The 24,485-nt window shown below is 37.8% G+C and overlaps 1 protein-coding gene and 1 pseudogene across 6 annotated transcripts; both read left to right on the top strand.

The window, feature by feature from the left end:
* The first annotated feature begins 370 nt into the window (after positions 1 to 370).
* Positions 371 to 24,087, top strand: LOC134477455 (large ribosomal subunit protein uL5-like; annotated as a pseudogene).
* On the top strand, positions 2,538 to 24,087 carry LOC100722805 (zinc finger protein 14-like). Of its 6 annotated transcripts, XM_063254170.1 has the most exons (6): positions 2,593 to 2,720; positions 7,877 to 7,927; positions 9,941 to 10,067; positions 10,257 to 10,317; positions 12,114 to 19,628; positions 21,635 to 24,087. In XM_063254170.1, the coding sequence occupies exons 3-5, from the start codon at positions 9,953 to 9,955 to the stop codon at positions 14,245 to 14,247; spliced, it is 2,310 nt and encodes a 769-aa protein (XP_063110240.1). In that variant the 5' UTR covers positions 2,593 to 2,720; positions 7,877 to 7,927; positions 9,941 to 9,952; the 3' UTR covers positions 14,248 to 19,628; positions 21,635 to 24,087. The 6 variants fall into 6 exon arrangements, with proteins under 6 accessions (XP_023419566.1, XP_063110239.1, XP_063110240.1 ...); XM_023563798.2 differs by lacking the exon at positions 7,877 to 7,927 and having other exon boundaries at positions 2,538 to 2,720; XM_063254169.1 differs by lacking the exon at positions 7,877 to 7,927 and having other exon boundaries at positions 2,579 to 2,720; positions 9,918 to 10,067.
* Positions 24,088 to 24,485: the final 398 nt, after the last annotated feature.

Below are 24,485 nucleotides of genomic sequence, written 5' to 3'. Positions count from 1 at the left end.
ACAGACTCTCGGTAAACATTTGTTATGGAAAATGAAGTATTGTGTTCTGGTCTCCCAGAGGCATTTGCGTTTCAGACTAGGAGAGAGAGATGGAGTTTGAGACTGCGCAGCAGGCAGCAAGCACCGACCGGGAGAGGGCCGGATTTTGCTTGTTCGTTTGCTGAGTACAGAGCGAGGTGTGGGCCGAAGCAGAATTCCCGGCAGGGAGCAGAGGCGGCCACTGTCGCACCCGCACCTGCTGTGTGAGATGAGCAGCAGCAGCGCCTGCATCGAGCGCCTAAGGGAAAGCCGAGCCCCGATGGGGGAGTAGGAGGCCCAGGGCCGTCACCCCGCGATCGCCAGTCACCTGGGGAGCCAGGAAGGAGAAGCGATGAGCGGAGAGGAGAGCGCGGACCTGAGCAGCAGCGGACTGCCGAAAGCACCGGGTTCCGCGGAGAGGGGGAACCGGGGCTGCCCAGTGGGGTGGGAAAAACGTCAAAGGAACGAGAGAGAAAAGCCCAGAAAGGGAGCGAGCTTAGCGATCCGAAGCAACGAGCATGGGGGAAACTGGGAGCTTTCTGGATTTAGAGAATCTTGCAGGCAAAGTTAGGGAAAATAATAAAGAGGGAGACACGGAGATTGGGGACAGGGAGCTTTGCCAATCTGAAATCCCAGCGAGATCTGGCTCAGCAGAAGCTGCAGAAGCTGTGGGGACCGTGGTCTGAGGATGTTGCCAGGTGATCTGAGCTGAGGGAGAGTTTCGAGAGGGCTTAAAACCTTACAGAGAGAGCTTGTCTTCCTTCCCGGACCTTGGCACCAAAATGTGGCATAAATAACCAGCGGAATCCACCAGGCTTGGGTAAAGAGAACATGGCAGGGAATTTATTGCGCCTGGGTTCAGGCAGAGAGCACCATAAGACCTTCTCCCCGCACACCCCCCCACCCAAGAGAAGCCTGTCCTTTTATAGGGATAGAGAAAAGGCAGGGACATCAGGCAGCAAGATCTCAGTGAATACCTGTGGTTAAGTTTTCTAGCAATCTTTCTCTTCCTGTTCCCCACCGTGGTGCAGGATCAAGGTGAAAAGGAGAACCCCATGCAGGAACTGTGAATCTGCAAAGCTCTGCCTTAAGAGACAGACTGACCAGGGCAGCCAAGGTATGGGAGCAACTCACAGACCAGACTCTGGTATTTTCTGAAGCTAGGTACACTGTCAGATCCTTTGCCATCAGGAGAAATGAAAAGATTGCTGTCCGCTGCACAGTCGGTGGAGCTAAGGCAGAAGAAATCCTGGAGAAAGGTCTAAAGGTGTGAGAGTATGAGTTAAGGAAAAACAACTTCTCCGATACTGGAAACTTTGGTTTTGGCATTCAGGAACACATTGATCTGTGACCCAAGCATTGGCATCTATGGCCTGGACTTCTACGTGGTGCTGGGTAGGCCAGGTTTCAGCATCGCAGACAAGAAGCGCAGGACAGGCTGCATTGGGGCCAAACACAGAATCAGCAAGAGGAGGCCATGTGCTAGTCCCAGAAGAAGTATGATGGGATCAGCCTTCCTGGTAAATAAATCCCTGTTTCTGTGCAAGAGGCCAATAAAATGTTTTCAGTGAAAAAAAAAAAAAAGTTTTCGAGCAATCTTGCGATTCCCCTGGGCTGAATCCTTTGAAGTGCCCATTGAAAATCTGTGGGTGTCTCCAGGTCCCAAAGTTGCTTATCCTATCTCATCTCCTTTCCCAACCTTGCCAATGACAGGCTTGGTGCTGAGCTGAGTTCCCTGCAGAGAGAAGTAGTTCTGCTGTCAAGCAGGCTGGGAGCTGAGAGAGTCAAGCCAGCTTGGACAGTTAGCGCTTTTTTGCTTGGAAATATGTTTATCTTCAAAATTCAGGTACTTTCGGGGAAAATGTCTGCAGTTTGAGGGGGATGGAATGCCTGCTTCTCTTTTACCTTCACTCTTTTGCAGAATACTACCGTTATGCTACTCCATTATTTTCATGAAATTGTATTCTTAAGGGCCATATATTCATTTTCATAAGTGAAAATGAGTAGCTTGAGAGAGTGTGTGAAACTCTTGGCAATGAAACCAACTGCCTCATTTCCAATAGCAGGTCTTGTCTTTATTCCATTTTGTATTAGAGTTATCTAAACTCGTAGTTTTTGTTCATTTGTTTTTGTATTGAGAATCAAACGAAGGCCCTTGCACTTATCAGGTAGACACTGTTCCGCTGAGCTACATCAAGGGCCATCATATTTTCTGACATGAAGGGATTTGATTCTTCCGCAGGGCATTGACCCTGGAACCTTTTGGGGACGTTTGTAAACCAACCCACTTTCAGGAAGTGTCCATTGAGTGCATTAATAAAACCACGGAAGTTTTGGAAAACTAGGATGAAAACCTTAAGTGCAAACATGAGAGTGCCATCACGGGAGACAGACGAGCCCATGAGTTTCTGGGTTTGAATTTATCATTTGAGCTCCACTGATTTTGGGAAAAATTTGCTTTTCTTGTACTCACAGTCCCTGGACCCTCAATGGAGCAGGAGCCAATCGGTGATGAAGGTGGGCTGTCTGAACCAACCAATCAGGTGCGGTGAGGGAGGAAGTCACTTCCTGTGTCATGGCGCCAAACAGTACCGCTGGGGCTCACTGCTGAGAGCCCGCACCTGATGTCCTCCTGTTTCCTGTGACTTCTGCTGGCTGCACCTGCATTAGAAGGATCCTGGGAGACTATCACGCACACAATGGTGACGTTGTGTGATGGGTGCAGGGACGGGGTGGGGGAATCGCGTAAGTTCTGGAAGGAAGGGGCAAGAGTGAGCAATGACAATGAATGCTCTCTGCTTCGTTCCAGAATCAGATGAATGCGGGGCTTTGTGAAACCCTTGGTTGTATACTCTGCAAAACAATTGTCATTTTAATTGTTTATGTGAGACCACTACTCACAATGGTATTCCTACATGAACAGTCCTCGCGATCTCACAACAATGAGAACGGGGGCTGTGAACCGAGTGGAGGCTGTTAGATTTTATTGGAAATAATAACTCCAAGATTTCCAATAAGAATCCCAAACAAGTGGCCATATGACAGTCCTTCAGTCAATTCAGAGCTAGTCGTGGGTAAGCAGAGCACAGTAACTGCTCAGTTACTTCGTGATCACCTGTCAAAGATGTCTGGCTTTAAAACTAACGCACTGAATTCAGGATCTCTAAACAATTTTCTTAGCATGCACAGTTTAAAAGAGACTAGGCTTTTAGAGGAAAAAAAACTGGGTTGTTTTGTATTTTAAATTCCTGGAAACTCAGGAGCTTAGTAGCATGTGGCTGCATCTCCTTTTAGTAGTGAAGTGGCTGCATTACTAGATGGGCAGAAAGTTTACTCTTGGTCCAACATTCTAGGTAATTCTACCCTCATTTCAATTCTTAGAAAAATGTCTAATTTCTCTGTCTCGAGCCCTTCCCCAGCCAGGTGCCTTATTTATGTGGTAATAAAACAAATTATTCTTTACTTTTATGGTATTTAAAAGAAGCTTTCTATAGAGTTTAGAATGCTGAGGAAGATGGAGGAGTTGTTAATGTATTACCAAGGGAGGGGAAAATGTTTTTGCTAAGGACAACTTCCTGAAGAGGCTGCCTGTTAAACCACAGGGAGAAATGCTTGGTTGGATTCTTGTGAACTGCCCAGCAGCCTCACTGTCCATGGAGAGGAATCTTTCTGTGTCAGGAACCCAAAGCATAAGCTCTCTGTGACATTTCCTGGTGGCAAGTTGCATGGACAGGGCTTTGAGAGACCCCTAATCCTGAATATAGTGATGTGCAGCTTTCAGTGATCCAAGAAAAGAGTGAGGCTGTGCTGGAGGTGGGAGGTCAGTTACATATGGACAAAAGCAGCCGTGGCAGAACCTAGACCGCTGCATCACCTGAGAGGTCTTGGTCCTGTGTGTCAACTGTTGTTTTTGTGTCTTTGTTCTACTCAGGCTTTCAGGGAGAGCCTGAGAAACTACCAGGCCCTCAGCATCCTGTGCTATGCAAATGAGATGACTGTCATGGGCAGCTAATGGCCTGCTCCCCCACAATTCATCATATTAGGCACTGTCAACTGGACATTTTTGGTGGATCCTCTGATTCTTATGTGATGTTTGTTTTTGAATGACACTGGGCTGGCTTGTGTCTCCTCTTTTCTTTTAAAGTAGACCTGGTGTTGTAGCCTATGTGTAAAATATCTCTCAAATCTCTTTTCTGTTAAAACTTGATTTGATCATGTGAGATTTATAGTTTTTGGTGAATTCACCCATTGATATTTTCTTTTTATTATTATTAGTATTTTGAAAGTAGTAAAATACAACAGAACAAGACAGAACAAAGCCAGTTGAGACAGTGTAATGAAATTGGTACAGAACTTCACAGCAGGTTACTGGGATAGCAGTAATAGGTATCACAGTATATCTTGTTATCTGCACAATAGTTGTTCTTTCAATCACATAGAGCAAAATAAAATGAAATACAGAACATTATAGAACTTATCAAAACATTGAATAGAGCAATACCATTAATCAGAATAAAGCAAAACAGTAGTAAAAATATTTGCCTTCAAAGAGATGGTAGAAGAAAATCCCCCTTATTTGCTATATTGCATATGGTCAACCTCCTAAGAGATGTTCAGATCTCTAGTTCCCATTTGCTGATGGGGCGGGCAGGGGAAGTGGGATGTTTGACTCTTAGCACATGCACTGGTAGGCTCACTATTGCTTAGCAGAGAGGCAGGCTGGTTGCTTGTTTTCCCAGCGCCCTAAGTTCCAACATGGATCTCAGGAGACACTGGTGGTTCTCCCCGTGGAGGGGCCACAGCCTGCCATACCACAGCCACTTACCAGGGAGGCAAGCTGGTTGCTTGGTTTCTCAGTGTCCTAAGTTCCAACATAGCACGGATCTCAGGAGACGGCTGGTGGTTCTTCCCCTGGGGCGGCTGCAACCTGCTACACCATAGCCGCTTACCAGGGGAGTGAGCTGGCTGCTTCCCCATTGATGTTTTCAGCATCAAGGTATGCTTCAAGGCAGTGAAGCTTGAGTGGAAGAAACTCATTAGGGAAGTTTCCTGGAAAATTGTATTTGTCTGTGGCTCTTCCCATTTTTCTGTGCTCCTTCCTTGCTGCAGTGAGTTGCCCAGACTGGGTTTGATATCATCATGGGCTTGATATCAAGCATCCACCAGAACAGCAAATAAAGGCATCAGGATTATAACAAAAGAGAACAAGCAGATAGGGCCACAGATGCAAGCACACCTAGCAGGACCACAGAGCTTGTTCAAATAAGACATCATTGGTTATTCCTTTTAATGTCAAGAATGTAGAAAACATTTTTCATGACAATGTATTGAGATTATTCTGAAAGACTTCTTTGGTACCTAGATAAGTAGCTGTGAATTTGAGTTTAGTTCTGCGTGTAGTATAATTTTTAAGTGAAATTTTCCCTAGATTCTAAAGGAGAAAATCTATGACTATCATACTTTTCTGCACCATAGGGATGACCAGCTTCTTAACACTTTGAGGCAATATATTCATTTCTATTAATGCTGTGACTCTGTGCCACATATTCAGGACTTAAGAATGATGACTTGTAATGAAAGACATCGTGTCTTGGACAGCAGTCTACTTTTGAAGCAGGATAGTAGGATTGTGCTCTGAATTACATAACATTCTATGTAGTGCATTGATTTTGGGAACACCACATTTTGTTGGAGAATTGCTTAGTGCTCAGAAAACTGTACACACATGATTTTGAAATAAAAATTGGGAAAAGTCAAAAAATCAAACTTCAGCTGATTGTGGGTGCTTGTCTCTGCTCAGTACTGAGACCTTGGAAAAGAGCACAATTCATCCTGTGAATTGTGATGTAAAGTAGCCCAGATCTAAATTTCTTGACTTTTCATGTTTCCCACTGTCACCATCTTGATTGAGCTACCCTGAGCTGCAGACGCACTAGAATTTTATGCCACCTTGGAAATATGTTTAACCTTCTGAGTGGGGGTTCCCTTGTGAAGGGCAGTGAAGGAGGGTCTTCCTCAACAGCCTCCCTTTTGCTTTTTCTTTGCAACAAGTTGCTTGTTTAAAATACAAGTTATTATAAGAATTTAAGAATTGCTTTTCAAGATTTCACCATAAGATTATGGTTTTCTTAGTTTAACAGGGAACATAATATTTATTACATATGAAGAAATAAAAGTAATACATGCAATTATTTATTTTACATTCATTATAAATATATGTAAAGATCCATAGAATCATGATGGAGGTGAGGAAATGAGCTGTGTTTACCTCCAGTGTTTCCCTAATTTCATACAAATCCCCACAAAGTGGCCATAAGATGGAGCTTTGCACAAAATCTTAAGTGGTTTCAACATTTTGAATTGGCATGAATAATCAAGATTAATATATCTTTATAATTATGATGAAAAGTATTTAAGGTTTGTGTTGGACAGCCTAGTGGGTATAACATTGTAGAGAACTTCATATTTCACTACCGCACTCCACTGCCTCTGGGTTTGTGTCATTTCAAATTGGTTTTCTCTTATTTGGGATGGACATTTAGCTCTAGGGCACAAGTGCCTGCCTGGGAATCACAAGGCCATGAGTTCGATCCCCAGTACCAAACAAAAAAAAAAAAAAAAAAAAAAAAAAAAAGAAAGAAAGAAAGAAAGATGGTTTATGTTATTTATTATCTATTATATGTTTAATATGTTTAATATGTTACTGGTCATTTTTTCTACACATGATAGTGAACTAATAATTTTGCTAGGATAAGAAAAAAATACTGGTATGCAGATGATAAAAAATTTCAGCATTTGTACAGCAGTTCATGTTTAAAGGCAAACAAATATGTAAATGAATATGACCATTATTATTGGTCATTTTACCTACATATTTTACATCAAATTAAGTGAATTTTATTGATAATAAGTATAAATTATCCTTGGTGTGTTTAAAACATATCATAATTGGGCTTTGGGCAGAGGATGAGAGTATGCATGTGATAAATTCCCTACCTGATTCAAACTTTGCCTACCTTATTTTTGACCAGTCTCATTCTTTGGCAACTTTTCCTCAGTTTACCAAGTGTGATTTTCCATGAATAATTTTGGTTCATTTCTTTTCATGTAATTTTTGATAAGTATTATACAAGTTGCACAGGGAAATTCTGGGACTTTTTATTTGTCTCATTCACACATGCTGATGTCTTAATCAAGGAAAAAGTACTTTCTCATCAATACTATTGGTAACGAGGTTCAATATTTTTCAAGTTTACTTAACAATAATCACATCCATCTACAACAATAATAACACAATGTATTCTCTGGAAATTAGAACAAAGTCACTGTTCCATTGCTTTTGGCAGACTTGAATGGAAAAGAGATGAGTGTGTAGTGCTATCAGTCGGTTCTCTCACCTTGTAGAAGTCCTACTGAATTCTTCCACACCTCACTTTTTCTTGATACTTTGCAGATTTGGTATTGTTTTATATTCAATGTTTCTTTTGAGTGATATGTCTTGCATATTTTATGGATTTGTGTTCATTGATCTTTATTCTTTATACAAAATATTTGCATTCTACACAAAGCTAATATGCTAGTCTTGTTTTGCTTATCTGCTATTGTTTTCCTAGACTTCAACTGATGGCTACCATTCACTGAGGAAAGTCTTTGTTGTCATATCTAAAATTTATTTCACTGTAACATTCTTTTTTTTTTTTTTTTTTTTTTTTTTTTTTGGTCTTTTTCGTTTTTATCAGTACCAGGCATCGAACTCAAGACTGCCTGCTTTCAAGGCAGGCGCTTATATGGCTGAGCTAAATCCCCAGCCCCTCACTGTAACATTCTAAGGCATTGGAATTTATCTTTCCCTTTTCAGGATGTAACTTAATGTACATAAAATAGAAGAGGATACAATTTAGATTTCCAGGTACATACCTATTTCTCTGTAAGCATAAATAAAAAAGTGTCATTACTATTGGATGTGTTTAACACTAGCTGCATCATTAATCACTATTCTATTTACATGTGGAACTGCAGAAGACTGCCTTTCTTTTCTGAGATCCATTTTGTTATTCTCTCTACTAATCACAAAAGATGTAACATACGTATTTTCAGTATAGTATGCAAGGTATCATCTTGCACAGGAGGTGCTGAATATTTTCAGTCTTCTGGTATACTTTGCAGTTGAAATTTTTCAAACAGAACAAAGGAGTGACTTGTAAGTGATACAATATTTTCTTTGTTTTCCTTTTGTGGAGTTAGTTCAAAAAGAGTCTCACTGTAAAACTTGACTTATTGGGGCTGGGGGTATAGCTCAGCAGGCACAGTTGCTACCTGGCAAACACAGGGGCCTGAGTCACATTTCCGGTACCTCCTCCACAAAGAAAAAAGAGGGTTGATTATGGCTGGGGATATGACTCAGTGGCACAGTGCCTGTGTGACAAGCACAAGGTCATGAGTTTCATCTCAGTTAAAAAAATACAATAAACCTTTACTGGCCTTGAGGTTACCTTCTGGCTTGGGCTGGACTGTGAAATCCTGGCCATCATGACACTCCTGGAAGTCTTCCTGCATCAACCTCCCAAGTGCTAGGATTACAGCCTTGTACCGGCACACCTGGCTGAAGTTTCCCTTTGTAATTAATGCCTAATTACTTTGTGATATCTTCATTTTTAATGTGTTTAATATGTTCACATCCTTCCCTTTATTAATCTCACAGAAACAGTGGTAGGATTTCTTATAATCTGAATACAACATCATACTATGCCGCACTACCCCTATTTTCTTTTTCATTTTTTTCCCATAGAATTTCTACAGGAATACTGCTTTTTTTATTAGCATGTTAATATTATTTGTAGAAATTCTTTTTCTTTTTTATCAATAGGTTTTAGGTATACATAGTAATGACATTTATCTTGGGAATTCATAATTAGACATATTGTATCTTGCTTCTTTTTCACCAACTCTCCTCCCTTACTATTAAACACTTTTCCCCTCTTTATTTTTAAAACTGTCGTCTTTTTTTGCTTCTATTTTTGTCTTGTACCTTCTTTCCTTCCCCTACCTGTCCATTTCCCCGCCCCCCATTTATTGAAACATTTTCTTTGCAGATTTCTCAAAAAACAAACCTAGAGAATGCATTTGATCCAGCAATTGTTTTTCTTGTTCTTGCCCCCCAAAATTAAAAACTTCATATGACAATGATATTTATACACTCATATTTATACAGGCACAGTATGTAATAGGTATATCTTGAAAATAGCCCACATCTCCTTTGACTTGTGAATGGATAATGAAGATCTGGTGTTTTTATACAATGGATAGTACTTTGCTGTAAAGATGGACAAGCTTGAGACATTTCTATCTAATGTGGGTGGACTTTGAGGTCACACTGTCAAGTGAAACAAATTGGGCTCACATGTAAATATCATGATTTCTCAAGTGAAAAATGAGATGTGTAAATACAGGCAAAAATGCGAAGTGTAAATATGGGCAAAAATGCATATATGTTAATGTTTATTAAGGTTTTTTTCTGAAAAATGATTCAGATTTCAAAATGCTGCCTCTGAACAATACTAGGATGAATGATTTAATTCTACGAGTAATCAGATTTGAAAAGTGGTATAATCTATGGTCTGTTGCAATTCTTCATTAGATATTTGTCTAGCCTCTTTTTGCGAATGGTGATTTGTAGGCTGCTCCTTGAACTCTGCTTTGGCAGCAACACACAGACATGTTTCCTGTGAGCCTGCCAGGAAACCAGGGCTTCTGTTGTGCCATCTTCAGAATTGTGTGTGAAACTATTCACCTGGGTTTGGTGACAAAGACATGGAGTTTATATTTGAAGGAGCAATCTCAGTTCAGCTTTTATAAGAGGAGTGCAGGCTGTCAGGCTATGAGTGTGAATCTTTTTTCAGGAAATACACATGTGATTCTTTAGGAGGCAGTGAGCATGGAGGATGTAACTGTGAACTTCACGAAGGAGGAGTGGGCTCTGCTCAATCCATCCCAGAAGAAGCTCTACAGAGATGTGATGTGGGAAACATTTAGGAATATAAACATTATAGGTAAGAATGATATTTTATCACTATATAGTGAGGCAACATTAGTTTTTGATGAGATTAGATTTATTAAATAGTATATGAAATCTTTTTGAAAATATCTCAAGCATGTTTATATTATTCCATGAATCTGACATCCAGTGATTGTTACATACTGATATGGTGACTTTTTGTATTTCAATGGCTACAATTTAGGAGGGACTTGGAATAACCAACAAATTGAAGAAGAATACAAAAATTGCCCAAGAACTCTAAGGTAATTTGCATTCATAAGAAAAAGGAATATTTCTCAAGTGTTGATCAGAGAGTTGATATATTACAGGGAAACTACCACGTATAGTCATACCATGTATAAATTTATTTAATTTTACAAAAGTTTTTCCTACATGCATACATATAGGTTTTTATATGACAGTGATATATATACACTCACATTGATACAGGCACAGTATATAATAGATACATCTTGAAAATAGCCCAAATTTCCTTTGACTTGTGAATGGATAATGAAGATCTGGGGTTTTTATACAATGGATAGTACTTTGCCATAAAGATGGGCAAGCTTGAGACAGGTTTTATATAGTCTTATACTTGAATGTAGAACTATTTCAATACAGGAAACTTAGAGGTGACATTATATAACTAGAGACACTATTGCATTGGTACCAAAAAATTCATGATTAACATCATAAAAACTTATGAAATTTCATTTAGATGTTGTATATAGGCATATGTGAAAAGAATACATCTTGAACTTTGACAAGAACTCATCTTCATGGTCTTTGTCTATGTATATATATGAATATCGGGTATATGTTATCTAAACAAATTGCTAACCTGGAAGCAATTCATATGGGTTCAAAATCCATATAATTTCTAGTATATTAATAGATATATGAAAACAACTTCCAAGAATTATGTGTGTTTATGTTGTAAAATTCTTGTTATGCATCCTCATGTAGAAGGAACATAAAACAATGAGTTTTAGGGGCTGGGGATTTAGCTCAGCGGTATAAGCACCTTCCTTGCAAGCAGGCGGTTGTGAGTTCGATCCCCGGTACCAATAAAAAGAGAAAAAGAAAAAATTGAAAAAAAAAAACCAATCAGTTTTATATTCCATATACAGATGTCTTAAAAACTAAAAATATAAAGTTTGCTTTATATTATATACATAGGAAAAACTCCCTATGTATATTCTGAAAGGAAGGATTTAAAAATATTATATCTCAGTGATGTCTATGTACTTATGCCCAAAGCAGAGTATCCATGGATTTTCACAACAGCTAAGTTCTGGACATAATGCACAACACCTAAGCTCTGGTAACAGCCTAGGTGTGAAGCACTGTTTGCATGGGAAAGGAGAATGTGGGGTTGGCTCAGCATGATGGTGCTTCTGATAATCCCAGCACTCTGGGAAGCTGAGCAGCAGGACGACAACATGTGATTCACCCTGACCAAATGAATGAGCAATGAGAATCTCTCTCAATATAAGTAACTTAAAAGCTAGAAATGTATTTTATTGCTCAGACCCTTGTTAAATTCTCACCACTGGGAAAAAAAATATCTGCTACATGTACTCAGCTAAAAAAGAATGAGAATATCCTATCTTCTGGCAAAAAAAAAAAAAAAAAAAAAAAAAAAAGAAAGAAAGATGGGACTCTGCCTTAAAATGTTCAGTGATCTAAATCAGAAACAGAAAGTGAGTTATCAAATGTTTCCTTTTATATGAGGTACTAAAATACAAATTAGGGTATAATTTTAAGAGATAGAAGGGGAGAATCATGGGGAAAAATGTCAAAAATGATAAATGTGTGATACACATATATTTCAATGACTTAAATGAAGCTAGACCTCAAGTATTACAAATGTATACCCACTTAAAATTGCCAAATGAATACCATCTTCTGGGGAATGTGCTTTTGGAGGCATCCTCCAGGGTATTTACCCTATGCATTCAGAAAGTTTCTTAGCAGATATCATGCCAGAACTTGTCTTGGTAAATTATTGATATGGAAACCTTTATATTGTGATTGATATTTTGTTTCTTTATAGAAATGAAGAGGTAGCAAAATACTATCAATATAAAACATTTAGTCAACATAAAAACACATTTCTTCACGCATCAGAAGCTAATGTGAACATGAAAAAAGCTGCTTTAAAGCCAGCCAGAGATCTTGTTTGGAGAGACTCCCTGATTGGGCATTTATCATTAAAAGTACTAATCTTACCTCATACTGGAGAGAAGCCACATGAGTATTTGGGATTTGATGACAAGCTGAATAAATGTAATGAACACAGAAAATCCTGCAGTGATCTCCAGCCATTTGAGAAGCATGCAAGGACAAAGGATGGAGAGAAAACCTATCATTATGAGCAATGCATGAAATGCTACTCTGAACTTAGTGAAAGAACTCAGCCTAGAAAGAAGACCAAGATAGGTCATAAAAGTGTGAAAGCCTCCACCACCCACAGTGGTTTTCAAATTCAAGAAAGTATTCACACTGGAAAGAAACTATATATATGCAAGCAATACAGAAAAAACTTCAGTACTCAAAGTTCTAAATCACTTGAAAGGAATCACAAGGAGGAGAAACTCTATGTGTGTAAGCAGTGTGGAAAAACATTCCACACGCAAAGTTGTTGCCAAAGACATGAAAGAATTCACAATGGGGTGAAACCCTATATATATAAGCAATGTGGGAAATCATTCAGCAGATACACCCAGTGTCGAAGCCATGAAAGTACTCATACTGCTGAGAAACCTTATATGTGTAAAACGTGTGGTAAAGCTTTCACCAGACACAGTTATTGTCAAATACATGAAAGAAATCACAGTGCAAAGAAACCTTATGTGTGCAAGCATTGTGGGAAAGCATTTACTACAAAGACTTATTCGAATATACATGAAAAGTTTCATACAGGGGAGAAAAATTATATATGCAAGCACTGTGGGATGGCATTCATTACACGCCAATCTTGTCAAATTCATGAAAGAACTCACACTGGGGAGAAACCTTATATGTGCAAGCAATGTGGAAAGACATTTACTACACACCAGTCTTGTCAAATACATGAAAGTACACACACTGGTAAGAAACCTTATGTATGCAAACAGTGTGGAAAGGCATTCACTACACAGCAGTCTTGTCAAGTACATGAGAGAACTCACAGTGGGGTAAAACCTTACATGTGCAAGCAATGTGGAAAAACATTTACTACAAAGACTTATACCAAAATACATGAAAAAATTCACACTGGGCAGAAACCCTATATGTGCAAGCACTGTGGAAAGGCATTCACAACACATCAGTCTTGTCAAATACATGAAAGAACTCACACTGGAGAGAAACCTTATGTGTGCAAGCAATGTGGGAAGGCATTCAATACACACCAATCTTGTCAAGTGCATGGCAGTACACACACCGGGATGAAACCTTATGTGTGCAAGCAATGTGGGAAGGCATTTGCTACCAAACAATCTTGTCAAATACATGAAAGAACTCACACTGGGGAGAAATGTTACATGTGCAAGCAGTGTGGGAAGACATTCACCACACACCAGTCTTGTCATAGACATGAAAGAATTCATACTGGGAAGAAACCTTACATGTGCAAGCAATGTGGGAAAGCATTCACTACACACAAATCTTGTCAAGAACATGAATGTACACACACTGGGAAAAAACCTTATGTGTGTAAACAATGTGGAAAAGCATTCATTCAAAAGAGTAATTACAAAAGACATGAGAGAACTCACACTGGAGAGAAACCTTATGTGTGCAAGCAGTGTGGGAAGGCATTCAGTACACGCCATTATTGTCAAGTACATGAAAGAATTCACACTGGGGAGAAACCTTTTGTATGCAAGCAATGTGGGAAGGCATTCACTACACACCAGTCTTGTCAAATACATGAAAGTACGCACACTGGGAAAAAGTATTATGTGTGCAAGCACTGTGGGAAGGCATTCACTGAAAGGAGTAATTATAAAAGACACGAAAAAATTCACAGTGGGGAGAAACCTTACATGTGCAAGCAATGTGGGAAGGCATTCACTACACGCCAATATTGTCAAATTCATGAAAGAATTCACTCTGGAGAGAAACCTTATGTGTGCATGCATTGTGGAAAAGCATTTACTACAAAATATTATCATAAACTACATGAAAAAAGTCATACAGGTTAGAAAACGTGTGTAGGTAACGTGGGAAGGCATTCATTATATACCAATGTTCTCTAAATCATGAAACAAGTCACACTGCAGTGAAATGCTATGTGTGCAAATAATGTGGGAAGGCATTCACTACAAAGAATTCTTACACAGGAAAACCCATATGCATATGAGTCCTGTGAATAAAGACTTGCTAGTTACTCATTTTGTACACCTAGACCCCACACTGGAGAGGAACCCTATATGTATGAACAATGGGAAAACATGCAGTGAATACTTTTTTTAAAAAGTCAATAACATGAAAGAAGTCACACTGGAGAGTGACCCTTTATATGTAAACCAATTTTGAGAAATGGCAAAAATTCCTCATGTAGTGGAGTATTGTACACATATGAAAAATTTGATGTCAATATTTCTTCATGGGTTTTTCTGAAACTCCACTCCAGGATAAAGGTTGAGGTCTCCTGGTATGTACTTTTTCTGTGTTAATAAATCACTTGTAAGTAACTGAACTATATCTTTAGTCTTATTAGAAACTATTTAAGTAATATATTTTTATATAAACCATTATCTTTGTGAACTTAATATATATCTTATAACATGATGAAATGTATTTGTCACTTCCAAGTAGGGTTAGTGTTTATGTAGTTTTAATTTTGTTTTCTTACTATAATGAAGTGTAGGCTGCTAAAAAATTAAATTGTAATAATAACTTTTAAAATTGGAATTTCTACTATATTTGATTGTAATTTTCTTGGTGTATACAACCCCTATTGTGTATACAAAGAGATAATTTTGAATTCCATGTTGTATATATAAACATGCACATTTAGAGACAGGGGAGTATGTATTTTTTAAAGTCCCTTTGTTTATAGACAATTTGTAGACTAGCAAGTGTTTTATGTGTTATTTCCTAACTTGATACCTGTGTACATCTCAACATAAATATATTACATAAAGCAAATAATTTCACCCATTTTGCTTTCATGTTGAAGTCAATACTATGAGTGACATAAAATCTGTTTTCCTACAATCGACAGTTTACTTTTCATGCTTGTTTTTTTGACCATTAGTTTGGTGCTAATTTAACAACAGTTTACACCAAAAAATAAACCACATTTCTGCAAGATTCTGATTGTCACACATCTGAAGACCATGCTTTCACTAATAAAGTATATTATGCTCTGTAATACTGTTATCAGAGTGCTTACTAGAGATATACACAATGCATAAGAGGTGTTCAAATGAGATATACAAAAATATATAAGCATTTACAAGATTGGATTATAATCTGTCCACGCACTCAGGCAGGCGCTTATGCTGCTGAGCTAAATTCCCAGCCCTAACACAAACAGATTTTTAAAGTACATTATGTTCAACAAGGTACATGAAGTATTTAGCACTTTATTATGAATTTTACTTTGTGTTACATTATTGTTCCCAAAAACAGATAAGCATTTTTGTAGTGAGGTGAAATATCAGTGTTGTTTTAAATTTGCATCTCTCGAATGACCAGAGATATTATAACTTTTTAAAAATCACTGTTCATCTATATTAGCTGTTCAGAGTTATACTTAAAAATACCTGTGCATAGTTTGAACACTTTGAGTGGAATGAGTTAAGGTGTGGTTGAAGAGTTTTTGCTGTAGCTGTCACATAGTGCATATCCAGAAAATATTTTTGCCTAGGAAGTTTAAGTGTGGGGATTTGTGTAAGTACTGATTTTTTAAAATAAAATATCTATTCTCTCAAGAGATTGATTGGCAGCCATGCATTGAATTAGCAGTCAAGTATTGGTTTCTTGTATGAATAGTGTATTATGAATAATACATGAGAGTATTTACATATATATATATTTAAATATTATTCTGTTAGAGAAAATAATCCAGTAACTACTATCTGATATTTGGACTGCATGGAATAGAAATTCTTTTGTCTGGAAATGACAGGTTTGGGGGTACAGGCCTAGAATTTTGGAATAGCCAGAGTTGTCATTATTCTTCCCACAGTTCCTTAAGTGTCAGGATGTGTCAAGTAAGTTTCATCTGTATATAAGTTTTTATTAGAGGAAAGAGTTGTGTTTTTTTTATTTCATTTAAGGAGAAAAAAAAAAGAGAAAGGGTACAAGTTATACAGATTTACAGAAAAAAATAAACAGTAGGAAATCACTAGTTAATGGATTACATATTGTCATCTTAGAAATAATTGTTCAAGTTACAAAATTAAAGCTTATAAAGTGGACATTCCAACAGTGAGATTGCAAACAGTTCTGTTCAATGATCCAACAAAATTCAGTAATATCATTATCTGTCTTATACACTTAAATATACATGCAGTTATATCGTTTAGAGCACTTTCTTTTCCTCTCTTTTGTATAATGACAATTACACATTTTGGGTTTTGTTGCTCCCACAGTTCTTATTACTTTTTTGGAAGAGAGTAGAACCAAATGTGACATAACAGAACAGAGTCAGTCAAATCAAAAGGGTGGACATAATAGATAATGTAAAAGCATAATACAAGGTGATCAACAATGGTTACCATAATGCCTCCCGCTATCTCTAATAGAATTGCCTATATCATCAGTTATAATAAAATTGAACAAAACAGTTCGTGATTTGATGGTTTGTGCAGAGAAGTCTGCTGTAATTCTGATGGGTGTTCCCTTGTAAGAGATCTGTTTCTTGTCTCTGACGGCTTTTAATATTCTGTTCTTGTATTGGATTTCTGGAATTTTAATTATTATATTCCTGGGTGTTGCTCTGTTGGGGTTGTAGGTGGCTGGGGTCCTGTATGCTTCATACAACTGAGTATCTTTACCTTTTGCTAAATTAGGAAAATTCTCCTGGATTATTTCTGTGAGTAGCTTTTGTAGTTCATTTGTTTGTGTCCCTACTTCTTCTTTTATGTTCTTAATTCTTAGGTTATAGATTCTCTTATCATCTTCTAGTCTTTGTATTATTGCTGTTTGTTTCTTTATTTTTAAGAAGTTTTTCATTTCATCCTCCGATATTACAGTTCTGCCCTCCAGTTCAGATAATCTGTCCTTAGTTTCTTTCAAGCTGTTATGCCAGTTTTCGATAGAGTTTTTAGTTTCCTGGTAATCTCTTTGAACCTGTTTCATGTATTCTATGCTTTCTCTATTTTCTCCATCAAATAATTCTCCCCTCTTTTTCTGTTCTTCCATTCCACCATCTTTTTTTTGGTTGGTGCTTAGCATTTCTCTAACTATTCTGCTTATGTCTAGCTTCAGGTCATTAATAACTTCATTCCTGAACTTGTCCATGAGGCTCTGGAGATAGCGCTTTATATCTATTGGTGCTGTGTCTGCTATTGCCTCTTTCTCAGGATTGGGGGCCAAGGACCCTTTCTTGTTGCTGCCTCTTCCCATATTCTTTGTTCCTTATATATGCAAGCGTATATAGGAGGCCCAGCTTCATTCCCTGTTGGCCACAGTCTGATTGAATTGCACCGGCTAGGTGTTCCCGCCCATTGCTGCGCACCAGGAATTTGCAGACCAGGCAGCCTATGTGAGGCTTGCCCCTCTAGGTCAGTCTAACTTCAGGCGCTGGGACCTGGGTTGTGCTAGCCTACTGGGTCTCAGCCAGCAGCATCACATAGGCCAGGCACTGTTCACCAATCCCACTTGAGAGAGGGATATGTGACTGAAGTCACTGCAGCGCCCTGTTCCCGCAAGTCTGCCCGGTCCCAGAATGTCCTCTGTTGGAGTCTCCTAGACCATGGAAGAGTCCCAGTTTCTCTCACTCACTGCAGGTCAATGCACAGCTCCCCGCCCGTCCTGCTTTCAACTCCGTTCACCGATTCCCTTTCTCAGAGCTTTCTTGCGTCTTTCTCCCTGCCGAGCCGATGTAGACGCAGCAGTGGTGGTGGGAAACCCAAATCACGGCTTCCAATGGTGCGGGCTGCAGCTTCCACACTATGGCTTTTCTGTTCCTGTTATAGCACCAGGATTGCATTCCCAGTTGGTTTCTCTCAGCCCAGTTCATTCTTGGGTCAGCAGGGCATATCTCCTCTTGCTTATGATTCCTTACTCCACACCATTCCAGAATTCTAAGCTGGGTCTTTCAGAGAGCCTCCGTAGCTGCTGCTATCTGTCCACCATGTTCTCCCGGAAGAAGAGTTGGTTTTTAAAAACAATTTTCCAGTGTAACTATATCTAAGACAAGTGAGGGAAGTATGTGTGCTCAATAATACATGTCAGTATTTGAGGTATACACATAAGCAAACTGAGAAAGATAAAAGGCCATTTTACCTTTTAAATTTTGGAGGTACAAGTGATTTACATGATCTTTGTAACAAACAGATTTTCAAGAATAAAGAAAATTTGTGTGCTTTACAGAGTCTTCAGCTGAGTGATAGCTTATCTGTTCTGCTATGAACCTTTTGAATTATAGTTTTAAAAATGTAAAGTTTTGACCCATTTTCCCCTTTTTCATATTATACATTTAATTTTTAGTAAGTCACCAGCACATTCTCTAGTTGCTTGTCTATTGGGGTTAGTAGGGATATTCATGAAATATTTAACATGTCAGAGTTGGAAGAAAGTTTGTAAAAAAATTGACATTGCCCTCCATTAGAAAGCTAGAGAAGCTACTAAAGAGAATCTTAGCATTTTCATCATGAAAACGATCATTAATCATGTTTAGGATGTCCACAACATAGGCTCAATCAGGGACAATATTGATAGTTTGAAGTAGGCAACTTTTTTTTTTTTATCAGTTATGGTTGTCTTAGAAGTAGAACTCCTAGAATGTTAAGAGGTAAAAATTAGAAATTTCCAAAGAAACTGGAGACCAAGAACAACATAGAAAATTTTTATAGTCATCATGATGACATCACTGTATTATATGAGATGAAAATTTTACACCAAAAATGTCATCTTTCAGTAGAGTGTTACAGAAGAATGCTTGTATTCACAGATGTATTTTATGTGGTATATGTTGGGCCATTCAATAAACATACACATGTATTGTAAAGTGATTATATAACATACATGTAGTAATTTAAATGTCTTTTTTGAGATGACAGAGTTGATATTTGAGGGAACAAATTCCACTGAGGTTTTACAGGAAGAGCTCAAGTTCTCAGGATTTGAGTGTGAACCTTCTTTTTTTTTTTGTCTTTTTTGTTTTTATCGGTACTGGGGATCGAACTCATGGCTGCCTGCTTGCAAGGCAGGCGCTTACGCTGCTGAGCTAAATCCCCTGCTCCAGTGTGAACCTTCTTTAGGAAATACGTATGTCATTCTTTAGGAGGCAGTGACCTGAAAGGATGTAGCTGAAGTTCACCCACGAGGAGTAGGCTCTGCTCAACCCATCCCAGAAGAAGCTACCGAGATGTGATGAGGGAAACACTGATGAATATAAATGCTGTAGGTAAGGATGACATCATATTCTTATATACTCAGTGGAGAGCTATGCTTCTTGTTGCTGGATACAGATTCAGTAAATAGAACAGGAAAACATTTTGAACAAAATTTCACTGCCGTTAACTTTATACCATGAATCTAATTGCTAACAGCTAATTTTTTTTTTTATCGGTACCAGGGATCGAACTTATGACTGCCTGCTTGCAAGGCAGGCGCTTATACCACTGAGATAAATCCCCAGCCCAACAGCTTATTTTTATAAAATGATACAGTGACTTTTTCTATGGCTACAATTCAGGAGGGATCTGTGATAACCAAAAAATTGAAGAAGACTATAAAAACTGCTCAAGAAATCTAAGGTAATTTGCTTTCATTAGGAAAGGCAATACCTCTAAAGTGATGGTGTATGATCAGAAATACTACAAGGAATCTACAAATCCTGGTATGTTCAAATTTATTTAATATTGCTGGGGATTTAGCTCAGCAGCATAAGCGCCTGCCTTGCAAGCAGGCAGTCTTGAGTTCCATCCCTGGTACCGATAAAAATACGAAAAATGAAAAAAAACCAAAAAACCAAATTTATTTAATATCACAAAATTCTTCCAATATGTATACAGGTTAATTTTATATAATCTTACAGTTGAACAGAGAAATACTCCACTATAGGAAACTAATTTATCAAGTGACACTATGCAACAAGAAACACTATCTCAAACATTGGTATAAAACATTTCATTCACAGCATCATGAAAATATATGAAGTTGGATTTATGTATTGTATATTTATACATATGAAAAGATATATCTTCAACTTGAGCAGGAACTCATCTTCAAGTTATCTGTTTATTTTTATGGATGTATATAAGCTATACGTGAACTGAATCTTGCTAACATGGAAGCAACATTAAAAATGCACATAAATGCTAGTGTTAATGATTGAAAACATCCTCCAGATAATTGTGTGCATTCATGTTTTAAAATTCTTACAATGCACCCTCATACATTATTGGTAAGTATATAAAAGTACTATTTTTATATTCATTATATAGATGTCTCAATAAGTAAAAATAAATGTTTGCATTTGATCCAGGCAAAACTCCCTGTATATGTTCTGAAACAGTTTAAAAGTATCTTGTCCTAGTAATACATATGTACTTATGCTTAAAGCAGGGTGTGCATGGGAAATTATTCACAATACCTAAGCCCAAAAACAGCGTAGATTTCAATCAGTGTTTGCATGGAAAAGGAGAACATGGGATGGGTTCAGCATGGAGGTGCTTATGATAATCCCAGCATTCTAGGAGGCTGAGCCAGCAGGGTAACAACATAAAGTCCACACTGCCAAATGAAGGAACTATGACAATCTCCAAATAAGAAATTAAAAAATATTAGAAGTGTATTGTATGGTGGAGACCCTTGTTTAATTCTCATCACTATAAAAGATGTGCTATATATATTTACCAAATAAAAAGGAGAATGTCATATCTTCTGGCAAAGAATAATAATAAAAATAATGGGACTCCACCTCAGTGTCAAATGAAATAAGTCAAAACCAGTAGGTGAATTATTGGCTGGGGTTATAGCTCATCAGCACAGCGCCTGCCTGGTAGGCACCAAGTCATGAATTCGACCCTCTATACCAAAAAAAAAAAAAAAAAAAAGTGAATTGTTTCCTTTTATATGAAATACTAAAATACAATACTAATAGGGAATAAAATTAAGAAGAGGTTGAAACAGACAGTGTTGGGGTATAGCTGTCAAAAATGATTGATATCTGATACACATGAGTATCAGTGACTTACAAGAAACTTGACGTTTTGTATGACAAACATATACCAATTTAGTATTTCCAAATGAATACCATCCTTTCGGAAATGAGTGTTTTGAAGGCATCCTTCAGGGCTTTCAGCCTATTCATCCTGAAAATTTCTTAGCAGGCATCAAGCCAGAACTTGTCCTGGTAAATTGATATGGAGACCTTCTTATTGTGATTGATATTTTGTTTCTTTTTAGAAATGAAGAGGTCACAAAATGTTATCAATATAAAACTTGTAATCAAAGTGAAAACACAATCCTTTGGACTTCAGATGCTAAAGTATACATGCAACAAGCTGCTTTAAAGCCAGCTGGAAATCTTGTTTGTGGAGAGACCTTGATTGGGAATTTATCATTAAGTGTGTCCATCTTACCTCACTCTGAAGAGAAACTACAGGAGAATTTGGAATTTGATGACAAACTGAGTAAATGTAATGAACATCAAAAAATCTGTAGTGGTTTTGATTCCTTTCAGAACCATGACAAGACAAAGAATCAAGAGAAACCCTATCAAGAAGAGAAATGTGGGAAATCCTCTGAACTTAGTGAAAGAACTCACTCTGGAGAGAAGACAGTTGTTGGTCAGAAAAGTGTGAAAGCCTCCACCACCCCCAGTGGTTTTGAATTCCATGAAAGAATTTACACTGAGAAAAAAATATGTAAATAAGCAAAATGAAAAAACTTTCAATACTCAAAGTTGTAAAATTCTTGAAAATATTCACATGGAGTAGAAACACTATGCATGTAAGCAATGTGGAAAAATGTTCACTACAAAGACTTATTCTAACATACATAAAAAATTCACACAGGTTCTGACATCAGTAAGCATAGTGTAAAAAAAAATTCACACAGGGGAGAAACCTTAGATGTGCCAGTTCTGTGGGCAGGCATTCACTACATGCAATCAATGTCAAATACATGAAAAAACTCACTGTGGGGAAAAACCCTATGCATGTAAGCAATATGGAAAAGCATTCCCTACAAAGAAATACTATAAAGTACATGACTGAAGTCACACTGGGGTGAAACCATATGTGTGCAAGCAGTGTGGAAAGGCAGTCATTACACATGTATCTTGTCAAAGACAAAAGGACTCACACTGGGGAGAAACCTTATGTGTGCAAGTTTTATGGGAAGGCATTCACTACAAAGTTATTCTTTGAGCATACATGAAAGAACTCATGGGAAAAACCTCATGTGTGCAAGCAATGTGGAAAGATTCACTAAAAGATATTGTAGCATGCATGAAAAGGCTAACACAGGAGAAACTTTATGTGTGCAAGCAATGTAGAAAAACATTAGAAATACTATGAAAGACATGAACAAAATCACACTGGGGAGAAATCACGAGTATACAAGCAGTGTGAAAAGGTACTCATTACACACCAATATTGTCAACTACTGGAAACAACCCACACTGAAAAGCAACCTTATGTGTATAAGCAATGTGGCAAAGCATTCCTTACAAAGAATCATTTTAAACAACATGAAAGAACTCACAGGAGAGAAATCTTATTATGTTCAAGCAATGTGGGAAAGCACACACCACACACCAAATATTGCAAAGTATATGAAAACTCACAAAAACAAGAAAATATATACATGTGAGTCGTGGAAAGATTTACTAGTAAGTCTTCATTTATATACATGGATCTCACACTGAGGAGGAACCCTATGTGTATCAACAATGTGGGGGAAGTAGTCTGTGAATCCATTTATTAAACTGAAAGAAGTCACTGAAGAGCTGGGGATTTAGCTCAGTGGCATAAGCACCTGCCTGGCAAGCATGAGATCATGAGTTTGATCCCTGGTACCAATACTCTCCAGTGACTGGAGAGTGACTATATATAACCCTATTTTGAAAAAACATTCAAAATTCCTCAGGTATTGGAGATGTGCACACCTATAAATGAAAATTTCGTATCAATATTACAAATTTTCCAGAAAATATAATTCCAGATTGAGATCTCTGAGAATGTTTTCTTTGTTGTTTTGTTTTGTTTTGTTTTTTTGCTGGTTTCTGTGAAGAGACAGATCCCAACAATGAGTTGTGGTGGATAAAAAGAAAGCAAGAGAGACAAAGGGATCTGGGGGCCACAGCCTCTAGGAATGAAGCCCCAATTACAGCTCTCTTTGTTTTTTTATTAGAGTCTTTTTCACAAAAAGCAGAAGCAGGGGTAAGGTACAGATAAGTAAAAACTTAGTTTTTTAACTATCCCAGGAACAATGTTTGCCATTCTTTTGGACACATCTTAGTAGCACATCTCATGCTGTCCCAGCATGAGACTCAAGACCTTAAATACCTTAACCAACGCATTTGTACGACTTCCTCCAGAACAATCCTATGGCCTACTACACCACATAAACACTGGTTATCTCAGGTTAAACTAGTTAAGTTAACCTATGATCCACAGTTTTTCAGTAAATAACTTGAAAGTAACTGAACTATGTATATGCAGCCTGACATAGTATATTTTTGTGTAAGTCGTAGTTTTTGAACTTAATATATAATGTCTTCTAATAAAACATGGTGAATTGAAATGTATTTCTCACTTCTGAGTAGGTTTAATATCTATGTAGTTTTGGTTTTATGTTTTTAGTATTGGAAAGTATATGCTGCTAAAAATAAAATTGTATTAATAGTTTTTTAATTGGGCTTGGCCAGTATCATTTTCTTAGTGTATATACTTCATATTCTGTATACAAAAATGTTGGGGTCTATACCAAGACTTCCAGTTTCCCAAATGGGTGCATAGTGAAGGCTCAAAGGAATAAGACAAGCAGCATGATCTTCAGGGTTGCAGGAGGAGAGAAATCCTCAGCAGAACTTGTAACTCTGCTAGCTGGCCAGCTGACTGACACTAGGCAGCCTGTATTTAATCAGAACAAGTAAGGAGTTGAGCAGACAGTGGAGGAAACCTGAGCAGGATCTTGGGAGGGGCTCAAGGACCTCTCAGCAACAGAAGATGCTAATTAAGGAAAACTATCCAGAAAGTTTCTGTGTGTTCTCAGCTGTGGCCTATCTTGCCCCCTGAGGCATCTCTTCGTT

This window comes from Cavia porcellus, unplaced genomic scaffold, assembly GCF_034190915.1.
Source record: "Cavia porcellus strain 051 isolate PalLab524CR breed Dunkin Hartley unplaced genomic scaffold, mCavPor4.1 scaffold_8, whole genome shotgun sequence".
Taxonomy (NCBI): Eukaryota; Metazoa; Chordata; class Mammalia; order Rodentia; family Caviidae; genus Cavia; species Cavia porcellus.
This window is presented reverse-complemented; position numbering and strand designations above follow the sequence as displayed.

Coding starts and splice junctions, on each gene's coding strand:
- LOC100722805 (XM_063254167.1), top strand. CDS start 2,734: ATGGGTGCAGGGACGGGGTGGGGGAATCGC. Junction 10,068..10,256: donor TAGGAATATAAACATTATAG/GTAAGAATGATA, acceptor GCTACAATTTAG/GAGGGACTTGGAATAACCAA. Junction 10,318..12,113: donor AATTGCCCAAGAACTCTAAG/GTAATTTGCATT, acceptor GTTTCTTTATAG/AAATGAAGAGGTAGCAAAAT.